Here is a 26,624-nt window from a genome sequence, read left to right as displayed (position 1 = left end):
TTGGAATAAAACTCTCTGTTTTCTATTTATACTAGAGTGTTCTCTCTGGTGAATTCGCATGGGCAGGGTGGAACAGGTGGGGTGGGGCCCAGCGAGGAGGACCCGGGCACACAGGTGCCTCTGTTGACTCAGGCACCTCTCAACAGTCTAGCCTGGGCCCTGAGCTGCCGCGGGGCATCGGAGCTGGGCTTCCCCGGGTGGGGAGGACTCCCAGATGTTGTTGAGCTGGGAACACCTCCAGCCTGCCACTCTCGCCCTAATGTCTGGAGAGTGCCTGGTGGGGCGGGGAGCCGGGGCACTGGTCCCAGAGTCTGGTGTTTCTCCAGGAAGCAGGTGCAGGAGAGGGACGCTCCAGAGGGGAAGAAGCTGAATGAGGCAGATAGCACATCACAGCTCACAAGGTGGCCTCACGATCTGATACTGTCACCAAGACCCCTCCTCCCCCCCCCCCCCCCCCCCCACGTCCCCACAAGATGATGCCTGGACACTCCATGTAGTCTTCTCACAACACCAAGGCCAGTCTGCCTGGAGGACAAAAGCTACCGTGGCTTCGCTATGAAGCCAGGTGGGGGAACAGCGTGGGGCAGGGAGCCCCGGGACAGCCCGAAGGACAGGAAGGTGCCGCGGGAGTCCGCCGAAGCCTCGGTCCCCGACAGCGGCCCTGGCCCGGAGCGCGAAGACCGGCCGCGCGGTGAGCGCCGGGGTCGTGCCCTGCGGCTGAGGGACCATCGCCAGGAGGCCGAGAGCGACGATCTCGCCCCAGCCCCGCCGACGCCCAGGTACCGGACAGCTCTTTCCTCTTCTGGCTGGGGGAGAACTACATTTCCCGGCATGCCCGTGCGGCCTGGCCTGCGTAAGCCGGCTGCGACGGAAAAGGCCGCCGGAGGAGGCGGGTCACTTCCGTTGCGCGAGCGGGCCCACGTTCTGTAGTCGTGAGCGGAGGCTCCAACGGCTACCGGTTTCCGGTTTCGCGCTCCGGAAGTGACGCAAACGGACCGCGCCGCCCCGCCGAGCGCAGAGTCAGGGTCGCGATGAGCCGTGTCTGGCGTGCGCCGGCCACCGGGTGAGCTGCGCGCGGCCTCGGAGGGGCCGAGGGCGGGCGCGGCGGGCGGGCGCGCTCACGGCTGTCTCTTTTCCAGGGCTGTCCGGGCGCTGAGGTTCGTGCGCGGGGCTTCCCGACACCTGCAGCCGCCGCCGGGTGTCCGGGCTCAGGGCCAGCCCGCGGCCGAGGCCGAGGAAGAGGACGACCCTGACCGTCCCATTCAGTTTTCCTCCAGCAAAGCCAGCCCGTCCCGCTGGAAAGTGCAGCACTCCCTGGGAGGGGAGCAGCAACGGCCCTGGTGGAGGGTGCTGCCCTTCAGCCTCTCGCTCATGGCTCTGGTGGCCTGGTGCTTCTTCAGGCAGGAGACCAGCACGGACCGGTGGTTGAAACAGGTGTTCGGAGAAGAGGAGCCGGAGCCCGGCGATCGTTCTCAGGAGCCTGGAGCTCCGACCGTCCACCAGGCGAGAACGTAGCGGGGTGCCGGCGGGGGCTAGCAGCGAGGAGACAGGCAGCCGCCCTTGGGCTTTTGACATCGCGTTGGGCCGTTTCTGCCTTGGTTATGCCGTCCCCAGAGTGAAGGACTTGGCACAGCTGGCCACACCGACCCGCGTGAAGGCAGAGCAGAGTGTCCACAGAACGGAACCGGCTCTTCGCCTGATACTTGATGCCCAACGGAGACGCCCCCGAGACGTTTCTCTTTCCGACCCGTGGAAAGGGTTTTGGTTGCACTATGTACCGTTGGATTTGGGATGTGTCTTTCTCCAACGCGATCATGCTTCCAAAGCAATTCTGGTGACACTGGCAATCCAGCGTAACCCAGTCTGCAGGTCGTTTGCTTTCCGAGACAGAGTAACTGGGAGAAGAGTGAAACTTTTTGTTTTTTAACGTACCGTGCTGTGTAGAAATAGATGTTGGTTTGACAAACTGACAATAAATTTTAATTTGGTGATGTGGAATTAAGCCAACCCCCCTCCCTTTTTTGCATCTCATTAAAAAAAAAAAAAAAGGCGGGGGGGGGGCGGGTGCCTTTTAGTCCTCTCCAGTTCGTTTGTTTTTCTGTTTTTCCAGAATAGGAAGTGAGGAAAGAAACCTAAATGTGAATTGTGGGATTTACAAAAGATACCGGAAATAATGAACTTTCTCGGCTTTACAAATTCTTATTTTTAGCAAGGCAACAACTTTCTGAGTAAAATAAAACTGGGCAGCATTTTTCGTTTTTTTAAACGTTTTGTTTTTGAGAAAAAGCCCGTGTTTGTGCTGGGGGGAGGGCAGAGGGGGGTGGTGGGGACAGGGCTCAGTGCTGACAGCAGCGAGCTCTCATGTGGGGCTGGAGCTCAGGAACCATAAGATCATGACCTGAGCTGAAGTCGGAGGCTTAACGGACTGAGCCCCCCAGGCGCCCTGCTAGGTATTTCTTTTGACAAATTACAGGCAGGATTTTTGGGTATCGAAATGATATGCTTTTCAAACACTACTTACTAAGAAACTGCTTAATTTTGAATTAAATATGAGGGAAACAAGAGAAAGTTTATTCACTATGTTTCTAGTGGAAGGTTTTATTTTGGCATATCTGTGGTGCTGAAGTTAACTGGAGGTCTCTTCGATCCGGGTGTTTGCAGACTGGTGGCTGCATGGCAGTGCACCAGCTTCCCGAAGGCTCTCTGCTGCAGGGGTTTCAATGTCGGGCCTGCCCTGGGGAAATTACGCTTGTGTGGCAGGTGGGATTGATAGAAGGATGTTTATAGATTTATATGTTAATTATTTTTATTTTTTGTAAGTAAGCTCGGTACCCAGTGGGCTGGAACTCGTGACCCTGGGATCAAAAATCCCATGCTTTACTGACCGAGCCCACCAGGAGCCCCCAAGTATGTTCATTTTTTGGAGGTAGATCAAGGTTTGGGAAGATTGGTATCTGGGAGGGAACAAAGAACGATGCCGTCCTTTCTCCATCCTGGCACGGTTGTTACGTTTAATTGTGAGCTACCCATTCATTCAAACCAGAACCCTTAACTCTTCCCTTCCCAGCTTTTGTAGGAAATAAAAAAACCTAATGAAAAGAATTTCTGTTGTAATTGAAAGTTACTCTCATATGGCAAAAGCAATGTGATCTATCAGGAAAAGTTAGACGCTGTCATAAACAAAAGGAAGAGAATCAGAAACACTAACGATGCCACAGTGGGACAACCACTGTGAAAACGACGTATCTTTCTGTCTATAGAAATTCACACCTTTTCAAAACACGACGGTGGGTATTACAATTTTTGATGGCACATCATACCACAAGGGAATAAGTCCTGAGTATCTCCCGGGTGGCTGACAGTATGGGTTTTCTGGTTCCTGACTTTGCACCCCAGACCCGGGTGGGCTTTGTCCTGAGCAAAAGGAAGACCTGAGGCCAGCGAGTGACCGAGCGAGCAGGCCCTCCCCACACCGGGTCTTGGCCGAGGGGTGGCAGCAGACAGGTGGAGAGGTGAGCCGCGACTTCAGTCCTTTCATTATTCATCCTGTTCTGGGCTCCTCTTGCCGGGCCACGCGTCTTCAGGGGCTTGTTTCGATGCAGGCCACCAGCGGCGCGGGGCTCTGTTCCCAACAAAAAAATGTCTGCTTACTCCATGGGCTCTAAGTTGTTTTAATTTGCTTAAATTTTTTTTTTAAGTATTTATTTTTGAGAGAGAGAGACATGGAGCGCGAGTGGGGGAGGAGCAGAGGGAAAGGGACTCAGGCAGGTTCTGGGCTCTGAGCTGTCAGCACAGAGCCGGATGCGGGGCTGAACCCGTGAACCCCAATATCATGACCTGAGCTGAACTCCGCTCAACCAACTGAGCAACCCAGGCGCCCCTTAGCCTGGTGTTTAAAAAAATGTTTACTTTTTAAAAATTATTTGGGGGGGGAGGGGCAGAGAGAGAATCGCAAGCAGGCTCTTCGCTGATAGCCGGGAGCTGGAGGCCCCCGGGGAACTCCCCAAACATGAGATCATCACCTGGGCCAGAAACAAGAGTCGGACCCTCAATAACCGAGCCACCCAACTGTCCTGGATTCTTCCTTGAAAATCAGCTTTAATGGTATATAACTCACATGGTGTTCACTTCACCCACTTAAAGCATACAATGAAAATGTTCGCTATATTCACTTGGGGCAGCCATCGCCACAATCTAACTTTGGGACACGTTCCTAACCCCTATAAGAAAGCTGGGTAGCCACGGCAGTCGCACCCCATGGCCCCCCATCTCTCACACACCCAGCCCCAAGCAACCGGCTCCATTCTTTGCAGCTCAGCACCCAGCCCCGGGGGGTCAGAGTCGATGGACGAGTGGAGAGCCAGAGTGACCAGCCAGCCCGCGGCCTCCGTGCGGGGGGACCCGCTGCGGGTGGCGCAGGGCGCTGCGCGGTGGGCCGGGGTCCGCCGGAGCGCGGACTGGGGTGGACGCGGACGAGGGGAGCCCGCGGGGGCGGGGCGGCGCGCTCGGGGCGTGTGCCCGCCGATGGGGGCGCGGCGCCAGGTCGCCCGGCGGGTCTGGGGTCCGCGGGGCGCCGGCGGGGGCGGGGCGGGGGCGGGGCCGGCCGGCGGGGGCGCGGGGGGCTCGGCACGGGGGGAGATCCGGAGGGGCGGGGGCGGGCCCGCCTGGCGCATGCGCGCTGCATTGTTTTGACTGAAAATGCCGTCGGTTTCGAAAGCGGCGGCGGCGGCGCTGAGCGGGTCCCCCCCGCAGACGGAGAAGCCGACCCACTACAGGTCAGTGGCAGGGCCGGCCGCGGCGGGGCCGGGGGACGGGGTGGGGGGCGGCCCCGCGCGCCCCCGGCTCGCGCCCCGCGCCCCTGGGCCTGGGTGCCGCCTCCGGTGCGGCCTGGGGCCCCGCGCCGCCCCCCGCCCCGCGCCCGGGCCTCCGCGTCGCGTCCGGGCTCGGGGCGGTGGACAGCCGTCCGACGCGGGCTGCCGCCGCCTGAGGTCGAAAGGCGGCGCCCAGGGTCTGGGGCGGCACCTGGGGGCGGGGGCTGGGGAGCGCGCCGGGAGGCTGGGGGTCCACGCGCCTCTGCGGGGGAGGGTCGGGGGCCGGGGCGGATGCGCCTGGGGGCGGGGGGGGGGGGGAGGAGGGCGGTCCTCTGCGCTCGGGCGGCCCCCGCCTGGGATCAGGGATGGCACCACGGCTTGGGGGGTCGGGCGTGCCTGGGGTTGCCGTATCGCGCCTGAAGTTGGGCGTCGCGTCCGTGGCCGGGATGGGAAATGCTGCGGACGGGGTCTGGGGAGTCACGCCTGGGCTGGGTGAGGGGGCGGCCGTCTGGGGTCCGGGGTCGGACCTAGGGTCGGGAATGGGCAGCCATCTGGACTCGGGCTGTCTCTGCCCCGGGTCGGGGCGTGCCTGGGGTCGCTGTGTCGCGCCTGAAGTTGGGGGGTCTCGTCCGTGGCCGGGATGGGCGACGCTGCGGGCGGGGTCTGGGGACTCGCGCCTGGGCTGGGTGGGGGGGTGGCCCTCTGGACTCGGAGTGGGGACGGGGGTCGCGCCTGGGGCCGGGAATCGAGGGCTGCGCCTGGGGTCCGGGACCGTGCCTGGGATCGGAGGAACGCGCTGGGAATGGGGGGGGGGGGCGGCCGTTTGGGGCCGCCTGCCTTCAGAGAGGGGGCTGCTCTTGAGGTTGGGGCACCCTGGCTTGCGGGGTCCGGTCCCCGCTCACGAGTCCTCGAGGCCGCCCGCCGGCGGCGGTGGCGGCGGAAGCGACCCGCAACGCTGTTTGTCTTTTTAGGTATCTAAAGGAATTTAGGACAGAGCAGTGCGCCCTGTTTGTGCAGCACAAGTGCGCCCAGCACAGGCCATTTACCTGTTTCCATTGGCATTTCCTAAATCAGCGTCGGCGCAGACCGCTCCGCAGGCGCGACGGCACCTTCAACTACAGCCCGGACGTGTACTGCTCCAAGTACGACGAGGCCAGCGGCGTGTGCCCCGACGGCGACGAGTGAGTGTGGGGCGGGGCCAGCTCTGGCCGCTCTTTCCAGCACCCGCCACCTGTAGAGGGGGTCTGGTCTTTGTTCTCAGGCGTTAACGGTGACCAGTGGTGGTGGGCGGACTTTTCTCTACCTCCAGGACTGTGTCTCCGGGACACCCTTTGGGCGCTGCCAACCGACTTGACTTCACTTCCCATCTGGGACCCAGTTCCCCAGATTTTCCGTATTAGAGACCACCCTTATGAGGTGCACCTGTTAGGCTTAGGACCGTTTTGTAGTTGCCCCATGTTTTCTGGTTCAGAGAGCGTGTTAAAATGTTTGCTCACCCTGTGCAAGTTATACCTGGAATGTTTACTTCCTTGCAGCATACATATCTAACGTCTTTAAAAAAAAAAAAAATGATAGGGAAGTTATTTCATTTGCAGACTGTCGCTTATGTAGCACTTTTAAAGTTTAAGAAACCAAGGTTTTGTTTGGGTTGGCTTTTTTTCTTACAAGTTTCTTGATGGTGTTATGAACAGATGTATTTATTTAGCAATGTGTAGAATGGGAAAACAGGGCACGTGCAGGCAGAGCGTATAGGCTTGTAACGGACAGAACCCAGTAACGGGAGGTTTTGCTTTTTTTTCCTGGGCTGTTTGAGGAAGGAGGAGGGCTGGTCCGCCTTTGCCTGGAGGTCAGATAGCATCACTGAGCTCCGGGCCCTCTGAATAACTCGTTCAACTTCTGAACTGCTTGTTCAACTTCTCTTTGGATCCAGGCCTGATCTGGGGGAGGTCCTTTGGGCTCAGTCCCCTGATCCCTTGAAAGGAGTTGCGTCTCCAGGAATGCTCCCTTTTGAAAGAAAATTTTCTTTTAATGTTTATTTTTGACAGAGAGAGAGAGAGAAATAGTGAGGGGAGGGGTGGAGAAAGGGAGACACAGAATCTGAAGCAGGCTCCAAGCTGTCAGCATAGAGCCCGACACGGGGCTCGAACTCGTGAACCACGAGATGATCTGAGCTAAAGTCAGACACGTGACTGACTGAGCCTCCCAGGAGCCCCGTGAAATGCTCCCTTCTGAAGACAGCTTTCACTGTGCTGCACTCAGACATCAGAGTGATGTGTGTCCTTTATTTTCCAAAGATGTTTAGGCCAGGGAGTAAACTTTCCGTTCATGGTGATATCATAAGCTTTATATACTTACTGAAATATTTTTAGTTGAGCACCAGAGAGTTCAATAAGTTTGTTGTTAAGGCAGCTTGACGCTTGCTGGAATAACGCGCCCAGCCCTTCCTTGGTTAAGATGGTGTTACGCTTCTGTGAAGTTTTAAAAGTGCCTTATATAATTGCTTCTTGAACTGATCTTTCCTGCACACGTGTCTTCAGAAGAAATATGTTTCTCTGGCTGAGGTCTGGAATCAGGTCCCTCATTTCTCTTGGTGATGTCAGTCACCTCTCTGGCCTTGGGTCCTGAGTTCCCCAAGGGGGGAGGCAGTGCTGCTTGACCCTGGTGCAGCAGTCCCGTCACCCGGCGTGTATGACCTCACCCCAGAGCCCTTTATGAAGGACTGACAGTATTCACTGATGCTTTCGGTACATGTAGACAAAGCAAGTTTGAACAGCTGTTTGGGGTTCCAGAGTCTGGATGTCCTGGTATTGATTTGGCCCCACTGTTAGACATCACCTGACGTCCAGTTCTTCCAGGATGAAGCGTCTGTGGGCGATCATTTCAGCTGGGCTCGATAGTAATTAAATAACAGGCAGTTGGTTTCTTTTTATTTTTATATGTTTATTTTTGAGAGCGCATGCGCGCAAGCACGAGGGGGGAGGGGCAGAGAGAGAGGGAGACACAGAATCCGAAGCAGGCTGCAGGCTCTGAGCTCTCAGCATAGAGCCCGATGCGGGGCTTGAACTCACCAGCTGTGGGATCATGACTCGAGCGGAAGTCGGATGCTCAACCGACTGAGCCCCCCAGGTGCCCCCCAGGCAATCATTTATTACAGAAATATTAACGTGTGATCTACATGACACGGAGGTCATCACTGAGAGCCAGATGAGTGGCAGTTAGGTGCCTGTTTGACATTTTCTGTTTGGGGTGCATCCTGTGACCCTCCATGTAGTAAGAAAGTCACACATATCTTAGTAAAGATTGTGTCACTTGTATCGAGGTTCAGCCTGAACTTCAGGAAGTGTTTGGCAGAGAGCAGATGTCTCCCCTGGGGGTCTCTCCTTAGTAATTACCGCTCAGTTCCATGGGGGAGGGACTTTGTCACCCCCCACGAGTGGAACAGCACAGCGTTTGTCCTGTTTGACTACATATTCTGGTTCACAAAGCATCACCGTGGAATTCCTAAGTAGATACTACCTTCCAGAGTAAGGACAGAACCTTCCTTTTATTTCAGTTTATGGGTTCTCGAAAACTGTTTTGGGCATGTGTACTACCAACCTGTTAATTTTTTTTTAATGTTTATTTTTGAGGGGGGGAGTGGCAGAGGGAGAGGGAGTGGCAGAGTGGGGAGGGGGGGGGGAGAAAACAAAAAAAAAAAGGAAAGAAAGAAAGAATCCCAAGCAGGCTCCATGCTGTCTGCACAGAGTCAGACATGAAGCTGGAAACCACAAACGGTGAGATGGTGACCAGAGCTGAAGTCAGAGGCTTAACCGGCTGAGCCTCCCAGGTGCCCCCCCCAACCCGTTAGTTTAGAACATGGATCCTATCAAAGAGCAAAGACCCTTAAGCCCTTGTCGGGTGACCTAAGCATCCAGGACTGTTCTTGGAGCTGGCTGGCAGCAGCTCGCGGCCCGAGCTGTGTGGCAGGACCGGATGGGGACTCCAGGGGGATTGGCACCTCTGCTCTCACGGCCTTCCCTAGGATGGCGCTCACCTTCTCCCCTCACTGTCACGCCTCCTCCCATGGCCCCTTCCGCCAGGGCCCCCCACACCTCCGTGGCGCTTCCAGTGTCACCTCTGGATAGACCTCCCGGTGTCATCTCCCCCTCCCCATGGGCACCTCGGCTGTCACCCCCTCTTCTCCGCGGGCGGGCCCCCCCATTAGCCAGGGAGGTCCCGCTGCCCTCGCGTCCCCTGCTCGCCCTCTCAGGGCCCTCTGCTCTGGCGGACACGCCCCTTCCCTGGGGCCGGCTGCGATTGGTCGTGCGGTCACGTGTTCCCGCCCCGCCCCGCCCCGCCCCGCCCCGGCGGCTACAAGCCCGCCCGCGCTGGAACGCCAGGGTCAGCTGAGCGGTGTGCGCGTTTGACAATCCTCGAGTAAGAGTCGAGAGAGTCGGCGGCGCAGAAAGCTGCTTCCGAGGCTGAGGTCTGGCTGCGCCGCTTCCGAGCCTGAGGTCTGGCCCAGCTCCATCGAATCTGTGTTCCCACTTGTGAGGGTGCATCTCAGGTATTTCTTAGGCTGGGCTTCAAGGAGAGCGACTCCCGTCGGAGGTGTTCGCTGGCCCACCCTCATCCTGAAAGCTGCGGAGGGGCATCGGGTGTGGACAGCCCAGGCCCCCAGCTGGCCCTGCTCCCCACGCCAGGCCCTCCGCCGTCAGGGCCGGCCTGGGTGTTCGCACAGGAATCACACCCGGAATCCAGGTGTGATTGGCGCCTCCTGTTGAGACGAGCAGGTGCGGGGCTCCTGGGGATGATTAGGCGCCTTCCCAGCGGCCTCTGCGGCCCTCGGGGGACATCTTCATTGGGGGAAATCAAGCAGCCCCCAACTGTCTCGTGTGCAAAGTAACCACTCTCTTTCCTCGGTTAACCCTCCTCCTGTGGTACACAGGATGTTCCTGGGGAGTCAACCCTCCAGACCCCCCCACTTGTAGATTCTCTTGCTTACCAGGAAGTGGGCCCGTCCCGTTACTGTGGCCTTATTCTTTCAGGGCTCCCCTGGCTGGCCTGGCTCTTCTCCCACAAGCCCCCCCCCCCCACCTCACTGCACTTGGGGTATCTGGGACACAGGCCCGGGGTCAGGTGGACCAGGGGCTTCCCGCTCGTGAATCCGAGCGTGCTTGTGGGAGCTTGTTGGCTCAGAGAGACGTCCTAAGTGTCCGAGGTGTGGCATGCCTGCCGCACCGCACTGCCTTCAGCCTGCCCTTTCTAGGGAAAGGCGCTCGCCTGTTTAGTTGTAAGAACCCAAGCGTCTGGGGCCCTGAGCCCTGGGTGCACTTCACCCCCGCGTAGCTGTGGACTTGCTCCAAACTGACCTTACAAGGGAACTCTGCTTGGGCTTGTAGGGTGGGGTGAGAGCCAGGGCAGGTCCGGAAGGTCACAGCCTAACAGTCCGGAGCCGGGGAGTTGCTGACAGTCTGCAGGACACGCGCTTTTCGGTTACATGTTAGCCAGCCGAGTGAGTGAAGTTGCAGGAGGTGACCGGGAGGGAGGCCCCCTCGGAGGCCAGTGGAGAGACGGCCAGTGGAGGCTTTTGTCTTCCAGGGAGGGTGGCAGCTGTGGGGGCGCAGAGGAAGGTGTGGACCTGTTGTCGGTGCTGATGGCCCACGTTAGGCACTGAGGAGGGGCCGCTTCCCCGGCTCGGGAGTCCGGGCCGCCCTTGGAAACCAGGGGGTGCAGGGCTGAGTGGATGGGCGTGGCCAACATGGGGTTAGCTGTCAGCCCCCCATCCCTGGTGTCTAAGAGGAGGGGGCGGATGTGAGCTGACCCTCGAGGTTTCCCCAGAAGCCCCTCCTGCTCCCCTTTGTCTGCAGCGCAACGTCTTTGCCCACATTTGCTGTTCCCCACGTTCCATGACTGCGTGGCGTTGCTCGACTTGTTCTGGTTTGCACCTCTGTCTCCCCACCCTTGTTTGAGCGCCTTGGGCACTGGCAGGGAGTCAGGTCGTACTTGAGTGTCCCCGAACGCCCAGTGGTAGCCCCTGTCGCGGCCCCCGGACCAGCAGTTGGGACCCGAGGAACCTACCTGGACTCGACTCGGGGACCACACCTTCTGGGGTTGGCAAGCCCTCCAGGGGTTCTGACGCCTGGTCCAGTGTGCTCCTGGCTGGTGCTAACGCACGGTGGATGTGAGCTGCGTGGGCCACCTCTGTCACCCACTGCAGACTGGCCTTGGTGGTTCTATTTTTGTTTCAGGCAAGGGCTGCCAGAGGGAGGGGGACAGCCTGCTGGACACGGAGGGGTGGCCGTGAACCCCTGGTCTCGTCCTCCTTGCATCCCGGCGCGTGGGTTCCAGAGCATCGTGACTGTGCCCTTGTCCGGCTCGTGCTGTTCCATCATGGCATCGATGGAGATCTGGATTTTCTTTTAGAGTGAGCGAGAGTGCGCACATGTGTGCACATGAGCAGGGGAGAGGGGCAGAGAGAGAGGGAGAATACCAGGCAGGCTCCACACTCGGTGCAGAGCTCGAACCCACCACCCTGGGATCATGACCTGAGCCTAGATCAAGAGTTGATCTAGCCCAGCTAGAACCAAGGCCCCCACCTGAATCCGGTCACTGTGGGGCACATCACCGGTGCGGTGGGCTGGCAGTGGCCCAGGGGGAGGGGCAGGTGGATTAGCGGACTCCTGCGGGAAGAATCTGCCTGCGGTGTTGGGCGGAGCCCTGGGTCTTTCCCGCCCGAAGGAGGGTTTTCTGGCTTTGCCACTATGTTGTCTCTGAAGTCCTGACCGCCTAGACCTTCTGCACGCGGAGCCACTGTGCGTCGTTAAGAGCCCTCCAGTATCTCGGGGTCCTGCCCCGAGTGAAATAGTCGAGGCTGCTCAGGGCCGGGCAGGGGCCTCAGCCGCGCCCTGGTTGCCTTGGCGATGGCACCGGAGAGGAGATGATGCTTAGCGCCGAGCTGAGGGGCCGCTAGGGAATGAGCGAGGGCTACGATGTGACACGGGGCAGTCGGGCGGGCCCAGCGCCCCCCTCCCTGGGTCCGTGTTGTCGCTGAGCGGCCTTTGTCTGTAGTCGCGGGCTCCCCGTGACAGCTTCCACGCCTCGGGTACCCAGAGACCCGTCCCGGGCCGGGGCGATGTGCTCGCAGGCCGGCGGGGGACACGGCTGCATAGAGAGGGGCGCGGGGCGGGTGCCCAGTCCTCGCTGTAGCCGCTCCGCCCACCGTCCTCGCTCTGGCTCGTGGGCCGTGCGTCCCGTCTCCTTTTCCAGGTGTGTGTCTAGTGGTGTGGCCATGCTTGTTTTCAGAAAGTGCCACCAGGTCGTCTTGTCCGTTTGCCACCTCACCCGTGCCTCAGGGGTGTGCGGGGATTGTCTGCGACGGGTGGCGTTCTGTGGAAGGCTTCGTCGGGGCCTTCGTGCCCTGTGGCACATCTGCCCCGTTGCCAGTTTCTGCCGTCGCCGAGGGAGTGCGTGTCCTCACCGCGGGCCTGTCTGAGGGGCCCCGGGGTGCTGGCCGCGCTCTGTCCTCCCGGCCCGCGTGCTGTGACGTCGCGTGTCCGCCTGTGGAAATCCCGCAGAGGGCCAGACGTGACGCACGCTTGTCTGTGCAAATACGTAACATCTCTCTCTTCCGTCTCCAGCGGGCTCTGTTTACGACTACGATAGAACATTTGTAACGTAGGAAAACAGATGTAACCATTTTCAGTGCGCGGTTTAGCGACACGGACGACTCCCGTAGTGTCGTATATAACCGTCCCCGCTGCCTGTTCCCCAGTCCTTTTCTTCGTCCCAACCTGAAGCTCTGTCCCCGCTCAGCACTGACGCCCCTCGCATCCACTCCCCACCTCCCGGGGACGTGACTCTGAGTCGTGGGACCTCGTAGAGTGGAATCACACAGCACGTGGGCTTTGCGTGTGGCTTCTCTCGCTGAGCGCAGCGTCCTCACGGTTTATCCGCGCTGTCCAACGTGTCCGAGTTCTGTTCCCTTTGAGGCCGAGGAGCGTCCTGGTCTGCACGGGCTCCATGTCGCTCCCCCGTGCGTCATCTGATGGGCGCTGGGGTCGTTGTGGGTCACGTGCTGTGACCCGGGTGCAGACAACTCTCCCCCGGACGACAGCGGGGTCTCGCAGCGTTTCTGGGGCGTGCATCTGGCAGCAGAAGTGCCGGACCCCGAGCTGGCTTCTCCTTTGGCTTTTGCTTCGTTGCTTCCCAGGGACCCGGCCTCGCGGCCACAGCGCCCTCTCCCCTCATGCCCTGCACACCCCAGGTGCTCAGGAAGCTCTGGGGTGCGCTGTCTGAAGGCCGAGAGAGGGGTTGAGAGTGAGTGGCCCCCCCAGTTCCTTACTTCCGGGTTTTGTCCCTGCTTCGTGTGTGGGGAGCCATCCCGCCGGTGCTCCCAGCAGCCGGGTCCACGGTTTGCTGGGCACTGAGGTGGGACTGGGCCCTGACACGGTCGTCCTCAACCGTCCCCTCTGGAGGGGGACACCAGGCCCCTGCCTCACCCCTCAGGCGGCTCACGGGGAGTTGCTGGCTCAGGCTCTGTGCGTTTTTTTTTTTTTTAAGTTTATTTTAAAACTAGTCTTTTTTTTTTAAACGTTTATTTTTGAGAGAGAGCAGGGAGGGGCGGAGAGAGAGAGGGAGACAGAGGATCTGAAGCAGACTCTCCACTGACACCAGAGTCCGAGGTGGGGCTTGAACTCAGGAACGGTGAGATTGTGACCTGAGCCGAAGCCAGGTGTCAGACACTTAAGACTGAGCCACCCAGGTGTCCCCGGCTCAGGCTCCTTTCCTCCCCCCTTCTGTGCCTCTCGTCTAGAGGGGCTGACCTCCATGTGGGCTCAGTGCCCAGCTTCCCGTGTGGAGCCAGCCCCCTGCTGCCTGGGGACCGCAGGGGGACTCTCCCTGGGAGTGTGTGGCTTGGCACCTGCAAGTGGCACAGCCCGCCCCCCTCCATCTGGGGCACGTGGTACCGCCCCCCCCCCCCATCCCCCGCTCTCCTGGCCGGCTCCCACCAGCCTCCTCCTCCTCCAGCCGCGTCCGGGTTTCTCCCCAGGCTCCTTCCCTCGAGGGGCCCCCTGAAGCACCTGGATGGATGGGAGTGACCGCAAGTCCTCCTCTGATAATGCCCGTCGGGAAGAATGAGGGGCGCTGCTGCATCCCAGGCACGAACTTCATTTTTCCATAACCAGAAGATGATGCAGGAGGATTTCCAGGGAAATTTGCTTCTGTGTTTTTCCACCAGATGTAGTTGCGGGATCTGTGGGGCATCTGAGTGTCTGGGGGACGGGTTCAGGGGACAGGTGCTCCGCCCGGGACCTCAGGCCTGCGATCAGAACAGATAAGTGTGCGGAGGGAGACCGCGAGAGCAGGGCGTTGGCCAGGTGCCGACGAGGAGTGGGGCGGGTCCGCGCTGCTGTCCCCGAGGCCTCAGATGGCCTGTGTCTGCCCCTCTGCTTCCCAGGTGCCCGTACCTGCACCGGACGACCGGGGACACGGAGCGCAAGTACCACCTGCGCTACTACAAGACCGGGACGTGCATCCACGAGACGGACGCCCGTGGCCACTGCGTCAAGAACGGGCTGCACTGTGCCTTTGCGCACGGCCCGCTGGACCTGCGGCCGCCCGTGTGTGACATCAGGTGTGTGGGGCGTCCGCGCGGGGCGGCCGGCCGGCCAGCTCACCTCTCTGGGATGCTGGCCTGAGCGGCTCTCTCTCTGGCTTTGACTCTGACGAGAGGGTTTCTGTCCCGCTGCCCCGCGTGCCCATGGGAGTTCACGAGGCTGAGCTCGTGCACCTGTGGGACCCCCCCGGGGGGGACAGAGGAGTCCTCACTAAACGCGTCTCGGCTCTGAAGGTGTTGGATCCGTCCCAGGACAGGGCTGTGCCCGAGGCCCGAGGGCCGCCCGTCCCAAACCTTCTAGGTTGCTCCGCAGAGCGACGGCACCGAATGATTCCGTCACCTTGCGGGAGGGCTTGGGACAGACGCGAGGCAGCGCTGTAACCAGTGTGACATTTGCTCGCAGGGAGCTGCAGGCCCAGGAATCCTTGCAAAGCGGCCAGCTTTGCGCTGGGGACGGCGTCCCTGATTTGCAGCCCGGGGCCTTGGCCAGCCAGGCCATGATCGAGAAGATCCTGGGCGAGGACCCCCGGTGGCAAGGTAACCCTGAGGCCACCATGGAGGGTGGGGGGGGGGGGGGGAGGTCCTCTCCATCTGTAAAGTGACCACATGGTGGACCTCGCCGCCTTCGTTTGTAGACCACATGGGGAAACTGAGTCTCCGGTGGAGTATATCACCCCCAATGCCTCAGGTAGTGGTGGCTGAGTGGGATCTGAGCCCCGGCGTCCAGGCCCCAAGGTTGCTCTGGATGTTTACCCCGGCGTCTTCTTGCCGAGGTCAGCCAGCGGCTGCCGCCTGGGGAGGGGAGTATGTGGCAGGCACGGCTCCTTCCGGGCGCCCCGTCCCAGAGCTGGGTTGATGTTCGCCGCACACCTGCTCTTGGGACGTCCGTGCTTCCGCCTTGGCCCTGCCCTGCGGGTCTCCCGGGGCCCTCGGCTCAGTCCCTGCAGCTCCTGGATGCGTCCCTCGGAGCTGCGGGACCCGCGCTCCTCGCAGGCTTCACAAGTGATGGCTGTGGGCGGTGAAATTTGGGGGGATGTTATTGTAAGTACCCATAACGTAGTTAATTTACTGTTTCAGCTGTTTTCAAGTGAACAGTTTGTGTCGTTTGGTACACTCACGGTGTTGTGCAAGCATCAGCACTAATTTGGAACGTTTCTGTAACGTGCACGGAACCCTGTCCCCATTAAGCAGCACCCCCCTGCCCCGGCACTCACTAGTTTGCCTTCTCTCTGTGTGTTTGTCTGTTCTGGGTAGCTGATAAGGGCGGTGCGGTTTTAAGAAAAGTCCTCTAAGTCTTGATGGGGCTCCTTGGACTTGCCCGGCTGACAGCACCCGTGTAAACAGTGCTTTCACACCGTTGTTACTGAGCAACAAATTTTCTCCTCGCAAATGTCTTTGCCTGCTCTCGGGAAGTCCACGCCAGGGCCCAGGGTACTGGATCAGTCAGCAAAGGTCATGCGAGGCTGATCCAGATTCTCCTCCCATGTCTACTATCCCCCCCACCCCCACCGCCACCGCCAACCCCTCCTTGAGACCAAGTGCCCGGCGCCCACCCCACGATGGCACCTGCCGGCTGGCCTCTTGGCTGGGCCGCGTGAAGAATGCCCCAGGGGCGCCTGGGTGGCTCAGTCAGTTGAGCGCCGACTTCGGCTCAGGTCACAATCTCGCGGTCCGTGAGTTCGAGCCCCGCGTTGGGCGCCTGTGCTGACAGCTCAGAGCCCGGAGCCTGTTTTGGATTCTGTGTCTCCCTCTCTCTGACCCTCCCCCATTCATGCTCTGTCTCTCTCTGTCTCAAAAATAAATAGACGTTAAAAAAAAAAAAAAAAAAAATTAAAGGGGCGCCTGGGTGGCGCAGTCGGTTAAGCGTCCGACTTCAACCAGGTCACGATCTCACGGTCCGTGAGTTCGAGCCCCGCGTCGGGCTCTGGGCTGATGGCTCAGAGCCTGGAGCCTGTTTCAGATTCTGTGTCTCCCTCTCTCTCTGCCCCTCCCCCGTTCATGCTCTGTCTCTCTCTGTCCCAAAAATAAATAAACGTTGAAAAAAAAAAAAAAAAAAGAACGCCCCAGGGTCCCCTCTGGGTTTCGGGGCACCCACGTGTGCTGCGCGCTCGTCCCCCTGTGGTGCTGTCACTGCTTGGGGAAGGGCCGCCTCAGCGGGAGCTGTGTGCCCGCAGCTTCCGGCTTCCAGCACCTGAGGACACGTGCTTTGCCCGGTGTTTCTGTCTTTCCGGAAAACGCCCGTGAGAACCTCCTGTCTCCCACATTCCAGCCTGTCGTCTCCCCGTCTGGGATGCCCGCTTCCGCCTGTGTGAGCTCCGGTTCGTGGCGGGGGCACGCCACCAGCCAGGCTGGGCCTGAGGAGGGAGAGCAGGGAGGCGGCGGTGAGGCCTGTGGCTTCGCCCTGGGGGCGGCCCTCAGCTCCTGCACCCGGGTCCGAGTCAGGAAGGTCCAGTTAGGCGCTCTGGCTTCGGTTACTGAGCGTCTCAGACGGAGCCTGTGGCGCCGACACTCACGGTCAGATGCGCTGCTCCAGACTGGTGTTTCCGCGCCTTCATTTTCCATCTCTGTGTGGCGGTTCGGCTTTTAACTAGCAGATTTTATTTGCTGCTTTTTAGATGTCCAGAGGTGTTGTGTGTGGTACAGGGTCCTGTGTACCCCCTCCCACCTTCCCCTCGTGAACGCCTTGCCCCGACGTGACACTTTTGTTACAGGCAAGGAACCGACACGGACAGGTTCACTAACGTCCACAGTTTCCATTAGGGCTCACGCTCTGGGCTTGGCCAAAGCCGTGTCAAGGTCTGCTCTCGGCCTGACCCCTGGCCACCACTGATCCTTTACGCAACTGTTGCGTTGCCGTGGTTTTGCCTTTTTCAGAATGTCCCATGGTTGGGGGCGCCTGGGTGGCTCGGTCGGTCACGCATCCGAGTTTGGCTCACGTCATCATCTCTCGGTTGCGTCGGACTGTATCTGTACGAGGCACTCGCTCCGTACTTGTGTATAAGTGTTCTAGGTTCTGTTTTCCTTTTTTAATATAAAGTTGATTTATTTTGAGCAAGAGAGAACAGGGGAGGGGCAGAGAAAGGGAAAAAGAGAATCCCAAGCCGGCTGTGCACTGTCAACACAGAGCCCCATGTGGGGCTTGAACTCCCGAACCTCAAGATCGTGACCCGAGCTGAAACCAAGAGTTGGCTGCTTAACTGACTGAGCCACCCAGGCATCCCTAATTTGTTTTCTTAAAATGGGCTTTTTTGTTTCTCAGACCCTTTTTGTTCTTTCTGTGTCCCTCTGTGTGTCATTTAACGAGTTAGAAATTGTATTTGGTGTGGCTGGACAACGCGGTGACGTTAAACTTCGACCTGCAGACATTTCCTGAGGGTCGGGTCGCGTTGTCTTGGCTGCTGGGGCCCGCCCCTCCCCTCCCCCTGCCGCTCTCCCATCCCTTAGCGTGAAGCTCAGCCCTGCTGGGAACAGCAGCGGGAACAGTAGCGTCTACAGGTGCCGTGTTGATCACGAACCAGGCTGCCAGTGGATATGATTTTTAGGATTTTCTCTCATCAGTTCTTGCTTTCAGATGACCCCAGGTGGCTTTTTGTTTGTTTTTGCTCTCAGATGAGATTCAGAAAACATGAAATTAACTACTTAAAAGATATACAAGGGGCACCGGCACCTGGGCTCAGTCACTTAAGCGTCTGACTTCAGCTCGGGTCATGATCTCATGGTTCGTGGGTTCGAGGCCCGCGTGGGGCTCTATGCTGACAGCTCAGAGCCTGGAGCCTGCTTGGGATTCTGTGTCTGCCTCTCTCTCTGCCCCTTCCCTGCTCATGCTCTGTTTCTCTCTCAAAAATAAACATTAAAAAATTTTTTTAAATAAAATTGAAAATCTACTTTTAGAGCAATTTGGGATTCAACTGAAAGGAAAAGATGGAATTCTCATATGCCCTGTGACTCCGTGTGTGCACTGACCCCACCACAGCAGGACATTTGTCCCTGCCCATCAGCCGACATCACAGGTCCTTATCACCCCAAATCCACTGTTGATATCAGGGTTAAAATGCACCGTTTTAAAGTGTGCGTTTCAGGGGTTGTTTGGCCGTCAGGTGAGCTAGTTTAGAACCCTGTCATGAGCCCCCGCCGTCAACCCCTGGCAGCACCCGTGTCCTTCCCGTCCGGGATCTGCCCCATCCCACGGCTCCTGGAGTCGAGTCACGCGACAGGTAGACTTCCGGGTCTGGCCTCTCACCGAGCGTCACGTTCTCCAGGCTCGTCCAGGTTGTGGCGGGTGTCAGCGTCTCGCTCCCGATCGTGGCGGTGGGGTGGACACGCTGTGTCCTTTGGCCCGCTGAGCACACGTGCACGTGCTCCCATGTGGACCCCTGTGTTTTCAGACGCCAGTTTCGTGCTGGGCAGCTATAAGACAGAGCCGTGTCCGAAGCCACCGCGTCTGTGTCGCCAGGGCTATGCGTGTCCGCACTACCACAACAGCAGGGACCGGCGGCGGAGCCCGCGAAGGTTCCAGTACAGGTGAGCCCCTGCGTGGACCTGCCTCCCCCCCTTCCCCCCGCGAGCCAGCGCTCTGCCGCGTGCACGCGCGCGCCGGGCTCTGCCGCCTCCCGTGCGCGCGCACAAAAGGCCAGACCCCGCCGCGCGCGCCCAGGGGCCGAGCGGGTCAGCGGCGGTCGTGCTTCCTTCCCTCCGTCTCCGCGGTTTCAGGGCCCAGGGGCCGAGAGCCGCCCCTGCGCATCCTGGCAGTGGTAGTCACCAGAGCGCAGCCTGAGAGGATAAGATGAATTCACGTAGATGGAAGGGACGGAAAATGTGCCGAAAAATAATAAAACCTTACTCCCCACGGCGGCTCGTTTTTTCTGGGAGTCCAAAGAGATTTTGATAAGGCTGTCCGACAGTACGTGAAAAATGAGCATCAGGGCTGGGTTTTCCTGCTGTGGGATCACTTGTTGGGGGCTCGGTGTGGGACTCAGCTCGGGAGGGAAGGAGGGAGGGTGCCCGCTGCCTGTCCAACGCTCGCATGGCACGCCATCCGGGCGGCTCTGAGCCGCACCCGCCGCGGAGGCGGCCGAGCCCCGTCTGGCTTCAGGCGGCCCTCACTCTGAGGCACGCTCCCAGGGGTTGTGTGCGCCCGCCCACGTGCCAATACCGTCTGGGCACACTGACCCCCCCCCCCCGTCCCCCCAGGTCCACGCCGTGTCCCAGCGTGAAGCACGGTGATGAGTGGGGTGAGCCCGCGAGGTGTGACAGTGGGGACAGCTGTCAGTACTGCCATTCCCGCGCGGAGCAGCAATTTCACCCGGAGGTACGAGGCACCCGCGTCGGCGCACAGCCCGGGGTAGGGGGAGGTCTCCCCCCTTTGACTCCGGGTCCCTGGGACCACCCTCTGGTCCTGCGATTCGCCGGGAGGATTTGCAGATGCCAGCAACGCTGTTGTGCCCACAGCCGTGATTCGTTGGTGACAGGATAGGGGCTGAGGTCAGCCACGGGCGGGGGCAGGGGGGGGTCCCTCCTGGGGCTGGGTCCCCGACCCACCGGGCCTGAGCTTCCAGGGCTGTCCTGCAGGGAGTCACGTGGACCGTGTCTGTGGACAGGCGTGTGGGCCTCGGTGTCTGGGGTTTTCACTAGGGGTCACATAGACGTGCTGACCTCCATCTCCAGTCCCCCCAGAGGCTGAGCCCACACGACCGGGCCCAGAGCCCCTACCAGAAATCACGTTGTGACTATCCGGGGTAGCCTCGGAGCAGGTAAACAGAGACACTTACCAGGCAGGACACCCCGCCCTCCGGGAGCCGGTCAAGGCCGGACCTTCCTTTGGCACCGGCAGGGCACGGACGGTTGAAGTTCGCAGAGCTAACCAGAGCACGCTTGGGTTTGTGGTGAAAACAGACCAGCAAGGGGCTCCTGGGCGGCTCAGTCGGTTGAGCCTCCGACTTGGGCTCAGGTCATGATCTCATGCTTCGTGAGTTCGAGCCCCGCGTCGGGCTCTGTGCTGACAGTTCGGAGCCTGGAGCCTGCTTCCGATTTTGTGTGTGTCTCTCTCCCTGCCCCTCCCGTGCTCGTGCTATGTGTCTCTCTCTCAAAAAATGAATAAACATTAAAAAAAAATAAAAAAAAAAAAGATTGCTGATCAGCAGGGATGCTTGGGCGGCTCAGTTGGTTAAGTATCTGAGTCTTGGTTTCAGCTCAGGTCTGGATCTCATGATTTCGTGAGTTTGAGCCCCGCATCAGGCTCTGTGCTGACAGCATGGAGCCTGCTTGGGATTCTCTCTCTCCCCGCTTCTCTCTCTGCCCCTCCCCTGCTCGTGCTGTGTCTTTCTCTCAAAAATAAACACTAGGGGCGCCTGGGTGGCGCAGTCGGTTGAGCGTCCGACTTCAGCCAGGTCACGATCTCGCGGTCCGTGAGTTCGAGCCCCGCGTCGGGCTCTGGGCTGATGGCTCGGAGCCTGGAGCCTGTTTCCGATTCTGTGTCTCCCTCTCTCACTGCCCCTCCCCCGTTCATGCTCTGTCTCTCTCTGTCCCAAAAATAAATAAAAAACGTTGAAAAAATAAACACTAAAAAAAACACAGCAAACCATCCCTCTTCAGGGTTTTGAGAGTGTGGGGACCAGGACGGGTGGGGGGCAGTCCAGGAGGGTGGGGTGTGCGGCTCGCTTGCAGGAGGGGTGCCTCGAGGGGCCTGCAGGGGGCAGGGATGGAGCGGTCGAGGCAGAGAGCAGGAATGAGGGAGGGGTCAGTGCCCGGTCAGGGGATGGGCCATGCGGGCCGGTCGGGAGCAGGAGGTGCCCTGTTCTGGCCCATGGCTGCCCCTGGTGCCACCTGATTGGCGCTGGGCGTGGCCCGCCTGGGCTGGGTCGTGAACTCCGAGCCTGGCCTCTGCCGCCTGCCTGTGTCTCAGGCCCTACGATTGCCCCTCTCGACTCGGGATTTTTGTCTTCTGCTTCCTTTGCTGACTCATTGGCTACTGACTCATTCGTTCTGTTTCTAAAACTCAGAAATGTGGTAAAGGAAGGCTTCCGGAGGGTGTGGATTTGGGGTCTGGCAGGAGCGCCCTGGGGCCTGCCCCGCTTGGTGTGCTGTAGGGCCAGAACCGAGTGTCGTTGGCGTCGTGAGAGTATCTTTGACCCCCGTGAAGGGAATCGGGGCTGACCATGGAGCTCACGCATGTGGTCGTGACACAGGCATTTGTGCAGCGCCTGCTGTATACTGGGAGCACTGAATGGAGCGTCTCTTTCAGAAAATGCCAAGTGGTGAAATTGACTTTGTGTGAGATTTCCTTTTTTTTTTTTTTTTTTTGTAAGTTTATTTACTCATTTTGAGAGAGAATCCCGAGCAGGTTGTGTGCTTTTATTGCAAAGCCGGAAGCCATGCACGGCTGGATCTCGCAAACCGTTAGATCCTGACCTGAGCCCAACGGACTGGGCCATCCACGCACCCCTGTGTGTTATTTCAAGGACAGTCAGGCCTGCTCTGCGGAGAGCGGGGGATTCTGGGGCCACGGCATACAGGGCGGGGGTCACATCCACACCGCCTTCTCAGGAGACGCGTTGTGGTTTGGAGCTGGGTCCTCTGGGCTTCCCGTGGAAACCCGTTCCCAGCCCAGCCCCTTCGTTTTACTTGTAGATTTTATTTATTTCATTTTCTCTTTGCCGCCCAGATCTACAAGTCTACAAAGTGCAACGACATGCGCCAAACCGGTTACTGCCCCCGGGGCCCCTTCTGCGCCTTCGCACACGTGGAAAGTAAGTGTGTGACGCCAGATTGCCCGCGCGCCTGGACCCGGAGGGGGGCCGGGAGCACCCCGCATGCCTTTCGGGGTCACTTCAGGCCGCCCCCCGCCCGGAGACCTCCCTACCTTGTGGCCGGCCCTGCGCTTCCCTGGGGGCAGCCACCAACTCCGGTTGGCCCTCCTGTGGGGAGGGCGGCCAGTCCCTGCTGGACTCGCACGTCTTTCTGTGGCGCTGTGGCCGCCGTCCCCTGTCGCGCGGGGCGAGTGGCCTCCCCAGGCCCCCCTCCCCGGTCTGGGGACCCCTGGACCCCAGGTCGCCCTGCACGCAGCTCTGTTTGCAGCCAGCAGTCGCTCATGGTGCGCCACCTCCCTCTGTTGACAGAGAGCCTCGGAACGGCCAACGGCTGGGGCTGCCCCGCGACCGCCCGCAGCTCCGCGGCCAGCAGCGGCCAGCCCGTGCACGTAAGTGGACGGCGTCCTGGGGAGGGTGCCGAGGGTGCCATTTGTGAATGGCTAGGGACACGGATGGGTGTGGTCTCTGGGTGACTCGGCTGCACGGTCTGCCTGTGGGGGGTGGGGGACGCCTCCTTCTAGAAGCCTGGGACAGCCCAGCCGAGCTCTGGCCTGGGCTTGCTGCCCCCAGACATGTCGGCAGCACGTGAAACGTGGTTTCCAGCGGGCGTGGGGAAGGGGCCCTGTGTCCGGGTGGGTCTCCTCGCAGGTGGGTGGCCGTGGTGCCAAGGGGGGCGTCCGGGCGGGGCAGGCCCCCGACGGTGGCCGGGGCTCTGGGTCCTGGGTCTGGCCCTGCAGGCCTGCTTCAGGCATTGAGAGATGTGGGGGGCACCTCGGGGAGAGGATGGTCCTGACCCAGTTGGACTTCATGTCTGTGCGGTGGAGGACACGGGGGGCCTCAGGCCTCGTGCCCTGCCCTTCACCCTGGCGTCGTAGCGGGCTCCCCGTCTGCTCTCGCTCTGCGCTTTCGAGAGGGTGACGGGAGGGTGTTTGCATCTGTGTGTCGGATCTGCTGAGAAAGCGGCCCCTCGGCGAGGAGACTGGAGCCTCAGGCGTTTCCCCGCTGCCTTTCTTCCCACTTCGTGCTTTTGCTTTTTTAACTTTTTATTTGGGTATATTTTTTGTTTAATTAACTTATTTGTTGAGAGAGAGAAAGAGCGAGCGTGCGCATGGGCAGGGAAGGGCACGGAGGGAGAGACCATCCCAGGTGGGCTCCCTGCTGTCAGCGCAGAGCCGGACACGGGGCTCGAACCCACAAACCGTGAGATCGTGACCTGAGCCGACATCAAGGGTCAGGCGCTCAACCTACTGAGCCCCCCAGGCGCTCCTGCCCCCACTTTGCGCTTTTTTTAGAAAAGAGGAAAACAGGAAAGGTGAGGAAAACCTGGGTGGAATTTACTTACAAGGAGCCGGGCAGTGATCTGCCAGCTCGCGGTCTGTTCCGCGTCTCCCGCATCTCCGTGCCAGGCGGCGACACGGCCATCCTGCGTTCCCAGTGGGTCAGCACCCAGTGTCCCCCCACGCCCCGGCACGCGGGGGTTCGATCTGATCCCGAGTCCATGGAGCCTGAAGACCAGACAGACAACTCGCCCGCTGCAGCCCTGCAGGGTCTGGCGTGACCCCTCCTCGCCCCGGTGCTGACGGCATTTGGGCTCCCCTCACCCTGCAGCCTTGTCACGGGCCCGTCCACAAGGAGGACCGGGCTGCCCCTTCACACCCACGCTGGGCCTTTGTCCCTCTGCAAGCCCAGCTGGTGTCCTCTGGGGGAACCGAGCAGAGCAGAGCTCTGGACCCCCAGGAGCATAGCCGGGCTCTGGGTGTGGCAGGAAGCTCTGCCCCCCTTCCCCCCCCCCCCCATCTTAGTGGCTCCCAGGGGACCATGCTGGTCGTGGGCTTAGGTGGTGAGCACAGGGCCACCGGCTTGACCCCCCTGAGGGCCTAGGGTGAATGGAGCCTTGGGGGGCGGGGGTTGTGCCTCGGAGGCCACAGCCCGGGTGCGGTGGGTGACCCTGTGCCTTGGATGGCAGCAGAACAGTGCCCACCCCTGCAGGCGTGGTCTAGTGAGGGCGTCTTTTATGTTCTTTTAATTATTTTGCAGTTTAAAAACCCTACTTGCTAAGGGCGCCTGGGTGGCTCAGTCACTTAACCATCTGACTCTTGATCTCAGCTCTGGTCTTGATCTCAGGGTTGTGAGTTCAAGCCCCGTGGCTCACGCCCAGCACGGGGGCCTCCCTAAAAAAGGGGGATGGGGAATAAGTCAACCTGCTAGGACACGATGGGTGGCGGGTGCCAGGCTGCAGGGGGTTCCCCGCGGGTGGAGACGAGAGCAGCGTGGAGAGCACGTGGTATGCCGAGTTCCTCAACGGGGTCACGTCGCAAGACAACCGAAAACACGTATATCGCTCTCTGATCCCAGTTCCTGACCCAGAGCTCCTGAAACCCTTATAGCTTCCCAAGGGGATAAAAATACCTGTGTTTCGGGGTGCCTGGGGGGCTGAGGTCACGATCTCACGATTGGTGGGTTCAAGCGCCACATCGGGCTCTGTGCCGACATCGTGGAGCCTGCTTAGGATTCTCCCTCTCCCTTTCTCTCTCTGCCCTTCCCTGCTTGCGTGCTCTCTCTCAAAATAAATAAACTTAAAAAAAAAAAAAGATTAAAAAAACCCACCAAAACCCTCTTTTGTTTTGCAGAGGTGACTCTGGGTGGGCTCCTTGTAGCTCCTGGATGCGGGCTGGTCACCGGAAAGGCCAAGCCATGGTTAGAAGCTTGGGACTTTCTGCACCACCCGACATGATCCAGGGCAGGAAGGGGCTGCAGGTGGAATTAAGGGGGTGAGCCCCGTGAAAATCGCTGAAGTGTGGGGTGTGGAGAGCGTCCGCACTGGCGACATCTCCATGCTGGCGGGTGGAGGTCCCCAGCTGCACAGGGACAGCAGTGCCTGCACTCGGGGCCCTCGCAGACCACACCTGACATGTCTCTATCTGAGTGTCTGTAGTCTTTGCCGTAGTGTTTATTATATCATGTAATAATCCGGTAAACGTAAGTGCTTCCCTGAGCCCTGGGAGCGGTTCTAGAAATCGGCCAAACCTGAGGAGAGAGAGGTGGGAATCCTGATTCGGAGCCAGTCGGTCAGAAGCACAGGTGACAGGGTGGGGTGGGGGGTTGCCATCTTCAGGGGCCGACCCCAGGCAGAGGGTGTGGCCCAGCAGCAGGGAGCCTGGGGCAGGGGTGGCCGGAGAGGGGCCTGGACGAAGGGGCGAGGTCCCCACAGGGAGCCCTGGGTTGCAAAGGCAAACAGAACAGCTTCAGGAAACGCGTGCTTGGCCTGGAGGTATGTTCAGGTCTGTGGTCAGTGACTTCGGAGGCCCTCACCCCACCCTGCAGGTGGGGTCACTCTGGACAACAGAGGTTCAGGGAACTCGGAAATACCAGCACGACCTCTGGGTTGAGCCCGAGGCCAAGTACTGCGTAGAAGGAAGGGGCCCCGGGCAGGGCCTGCGTGGACACCTTTTCTTCCTCTGCCCCTGGTGATCACTCTGGGTCCTTCTACAAATCCAGAAACCAAAAAATAAAGGAAGAAAGGCCAGAAGGACCTGAAATACCCCTACAAGTTAACTTACCGTAAAAGTAGTCATAAAAATCAGAATCTGATTTTGTCCTTTGATCTGAAGGACATCTGGGTCTGTGGCCTTTGTGTTGATGTTTGACCTGGGGGAGCCGTGGTCCTGAGCTCTGTGAGCAAAGCCATCATTGGGCCCGGTTTTCCTGGCAGGTGGCTCGTCAGTCAAGATTTCTGTATGTGTCGGAGAGGGACAAATGTTTCCCTCTACCCTTTCACGTTCGGTACGGGGCCTCTGCAAATTAAACTGATAAAAGATAAACAGGACAGAAGCCTTATTGCTTATCTGTACAGAAGGTTTGGTGGCGAGGAAGTAAAGACCCCTTTGGGTCTAAGCAGACCTGGCGACTTATATACCCTTTAACAAAGAGCGGTAGATCGTGGAGAAGGGGCCAGACAAAAGGAGTTTCTGCTCCTGGGGAGGTAAATTGTGGGACGGTAAATGTGTGGGGGAAAGCGATGTCGGATCAGGGTTACGTGGACGTAGTCGGGAGCGTCTGGTGGCTGAGGGTCGTCCTCTTCCCGGTGCGGGAGAGGCGAGGGGGTGCCTTGTCAAGGGCCAGCTGACACCCCGCTTTCAGCATTGTCGGTAGAATAATCCTTTGCTTCGGGATAGGTCTCCCCAAGACTTGCCCGGCTCTCCGGGCTCGGGTCTCACGACCTCCGGTCGCAGGGGGCACAGAGCTCACCCCCTCCTTCACATGGACCGGCCCGGAGGTTAGAGGTCAGCGCGCAGGTGTAAGAGACAGACTTGGGAGAACGGACAGAGGGTGGTAACTGGAACACCTTTTCTGTTCTCTGAGATCCCCGGGCTCAGCGTTTTCTCTCCGGTGCGTGAAGCGGAGGTGTCT

General features: G+C 59.6%; 2 protein-coding genes across 7 annotated transcripts in view; both read left to right on the top strand.

The window, feature by feature from the left end:
• The first annotated feature begins 930 nt into the window (after positions 1-930).
• On the top strand, positions 931-3,102 carry LOC109278100 (protein CCSMST1). Its single transcript, XM_019468105.2, has 2 exons — positions 931-1,063; positions 1,140-3,102. Exons 1-2 carry the CDS (start codon positions 1,032-1,034, stop codon positions 1,513-1,515), a joined length of 408 nt encoding a protein of 135 aa, XP_019323650.1. The 5' UTR covers positions 931-1,031; the 3' UTR covers positions 1,516-3,102.
• A 1,565-nt stretch (positions 3,103-4,667) lies between these two features.
• Positions 4,668-26,624, top strand: part of UNKL (unk like zinc finger) — a 37,566-nt gene continuing 15,609 nt past the window's right edge. For 3 of the 6 annotated variants that reach the window (XM_053894181.1, XM_053894180.1, XM_053894177.1), the window contains exons 1-8: positions 4,668-4,775; positions 5,783-5,992; positions 14,251-14,427; positions 14,813-14,946; positions 18,795-18,930; positions 19,600-19,717; positions 22,070-22,154; positions 22,524-22,603. In XM_053894181.1, coding sequence (XP_053750156.1) covers positions 4,699-4,775; positions 5,783-5,992; positions 14,251-14,427; positions 14,813-14,946; positions 18,795-18,930; positions 19,600-19,717; positions 22,070-22,154; positions 22,524-22,603 — 1,017 coding nt within the window. In that variant the 5' untranslated portion in view covers positions 4,668-4,698. The remainder of the gene's footprint in view (positions 4,776-5,782; positions 5,993-14,250; positions 14,428-14,812; positions 14,947-18,794; positions 18,931-19,599; positions 19,718-22,069; positions 22,155-22,523; positions 22,604-26,624) is intronic. The other 3 variants (XM_053894178.1, XM_053894176.1, XM_053894179.1) reach the window with 2 other exon arrangements.

The sequence above is a fragment of the Panthera pardus genome, unplaced genomic scaffold, assembly GCF_024362965.1.
Source record: "Panthera pardus isolate Hobbes unplaced genomic scaffold, ASM2436296v1 HiC_scaffold_4, whole genome shotgun sequence".
Taxonomy (NCBI): domain Eukaryota; kingdom Metazoa; phylum Chordata; class Mammalia; order Carnivora; family Felidae; genus Panthera; species Panthera pardus.
Note: the sequence above shows the minus strand (reverse complement) of the source record. Positions and strands in the feature narration are given on the sequence as shown.

Bases quoted from the DNA above. Each gene is read 5' to 3' on its own strand.
- LOC109278100 (XM_019468105.2), top strand. From the start codon at position 1,032: ATGAGCCGTGTCTGGCGTGCGCCGGCCACCGG. The intron at 1,064-1,139 runs GTGAGCTGCGCG...TCTCTTTTCCAG, and splicing joins TGGCGTGCGCCGGCCACCGG to GGCTGTCCGGGCGCTGAGGT.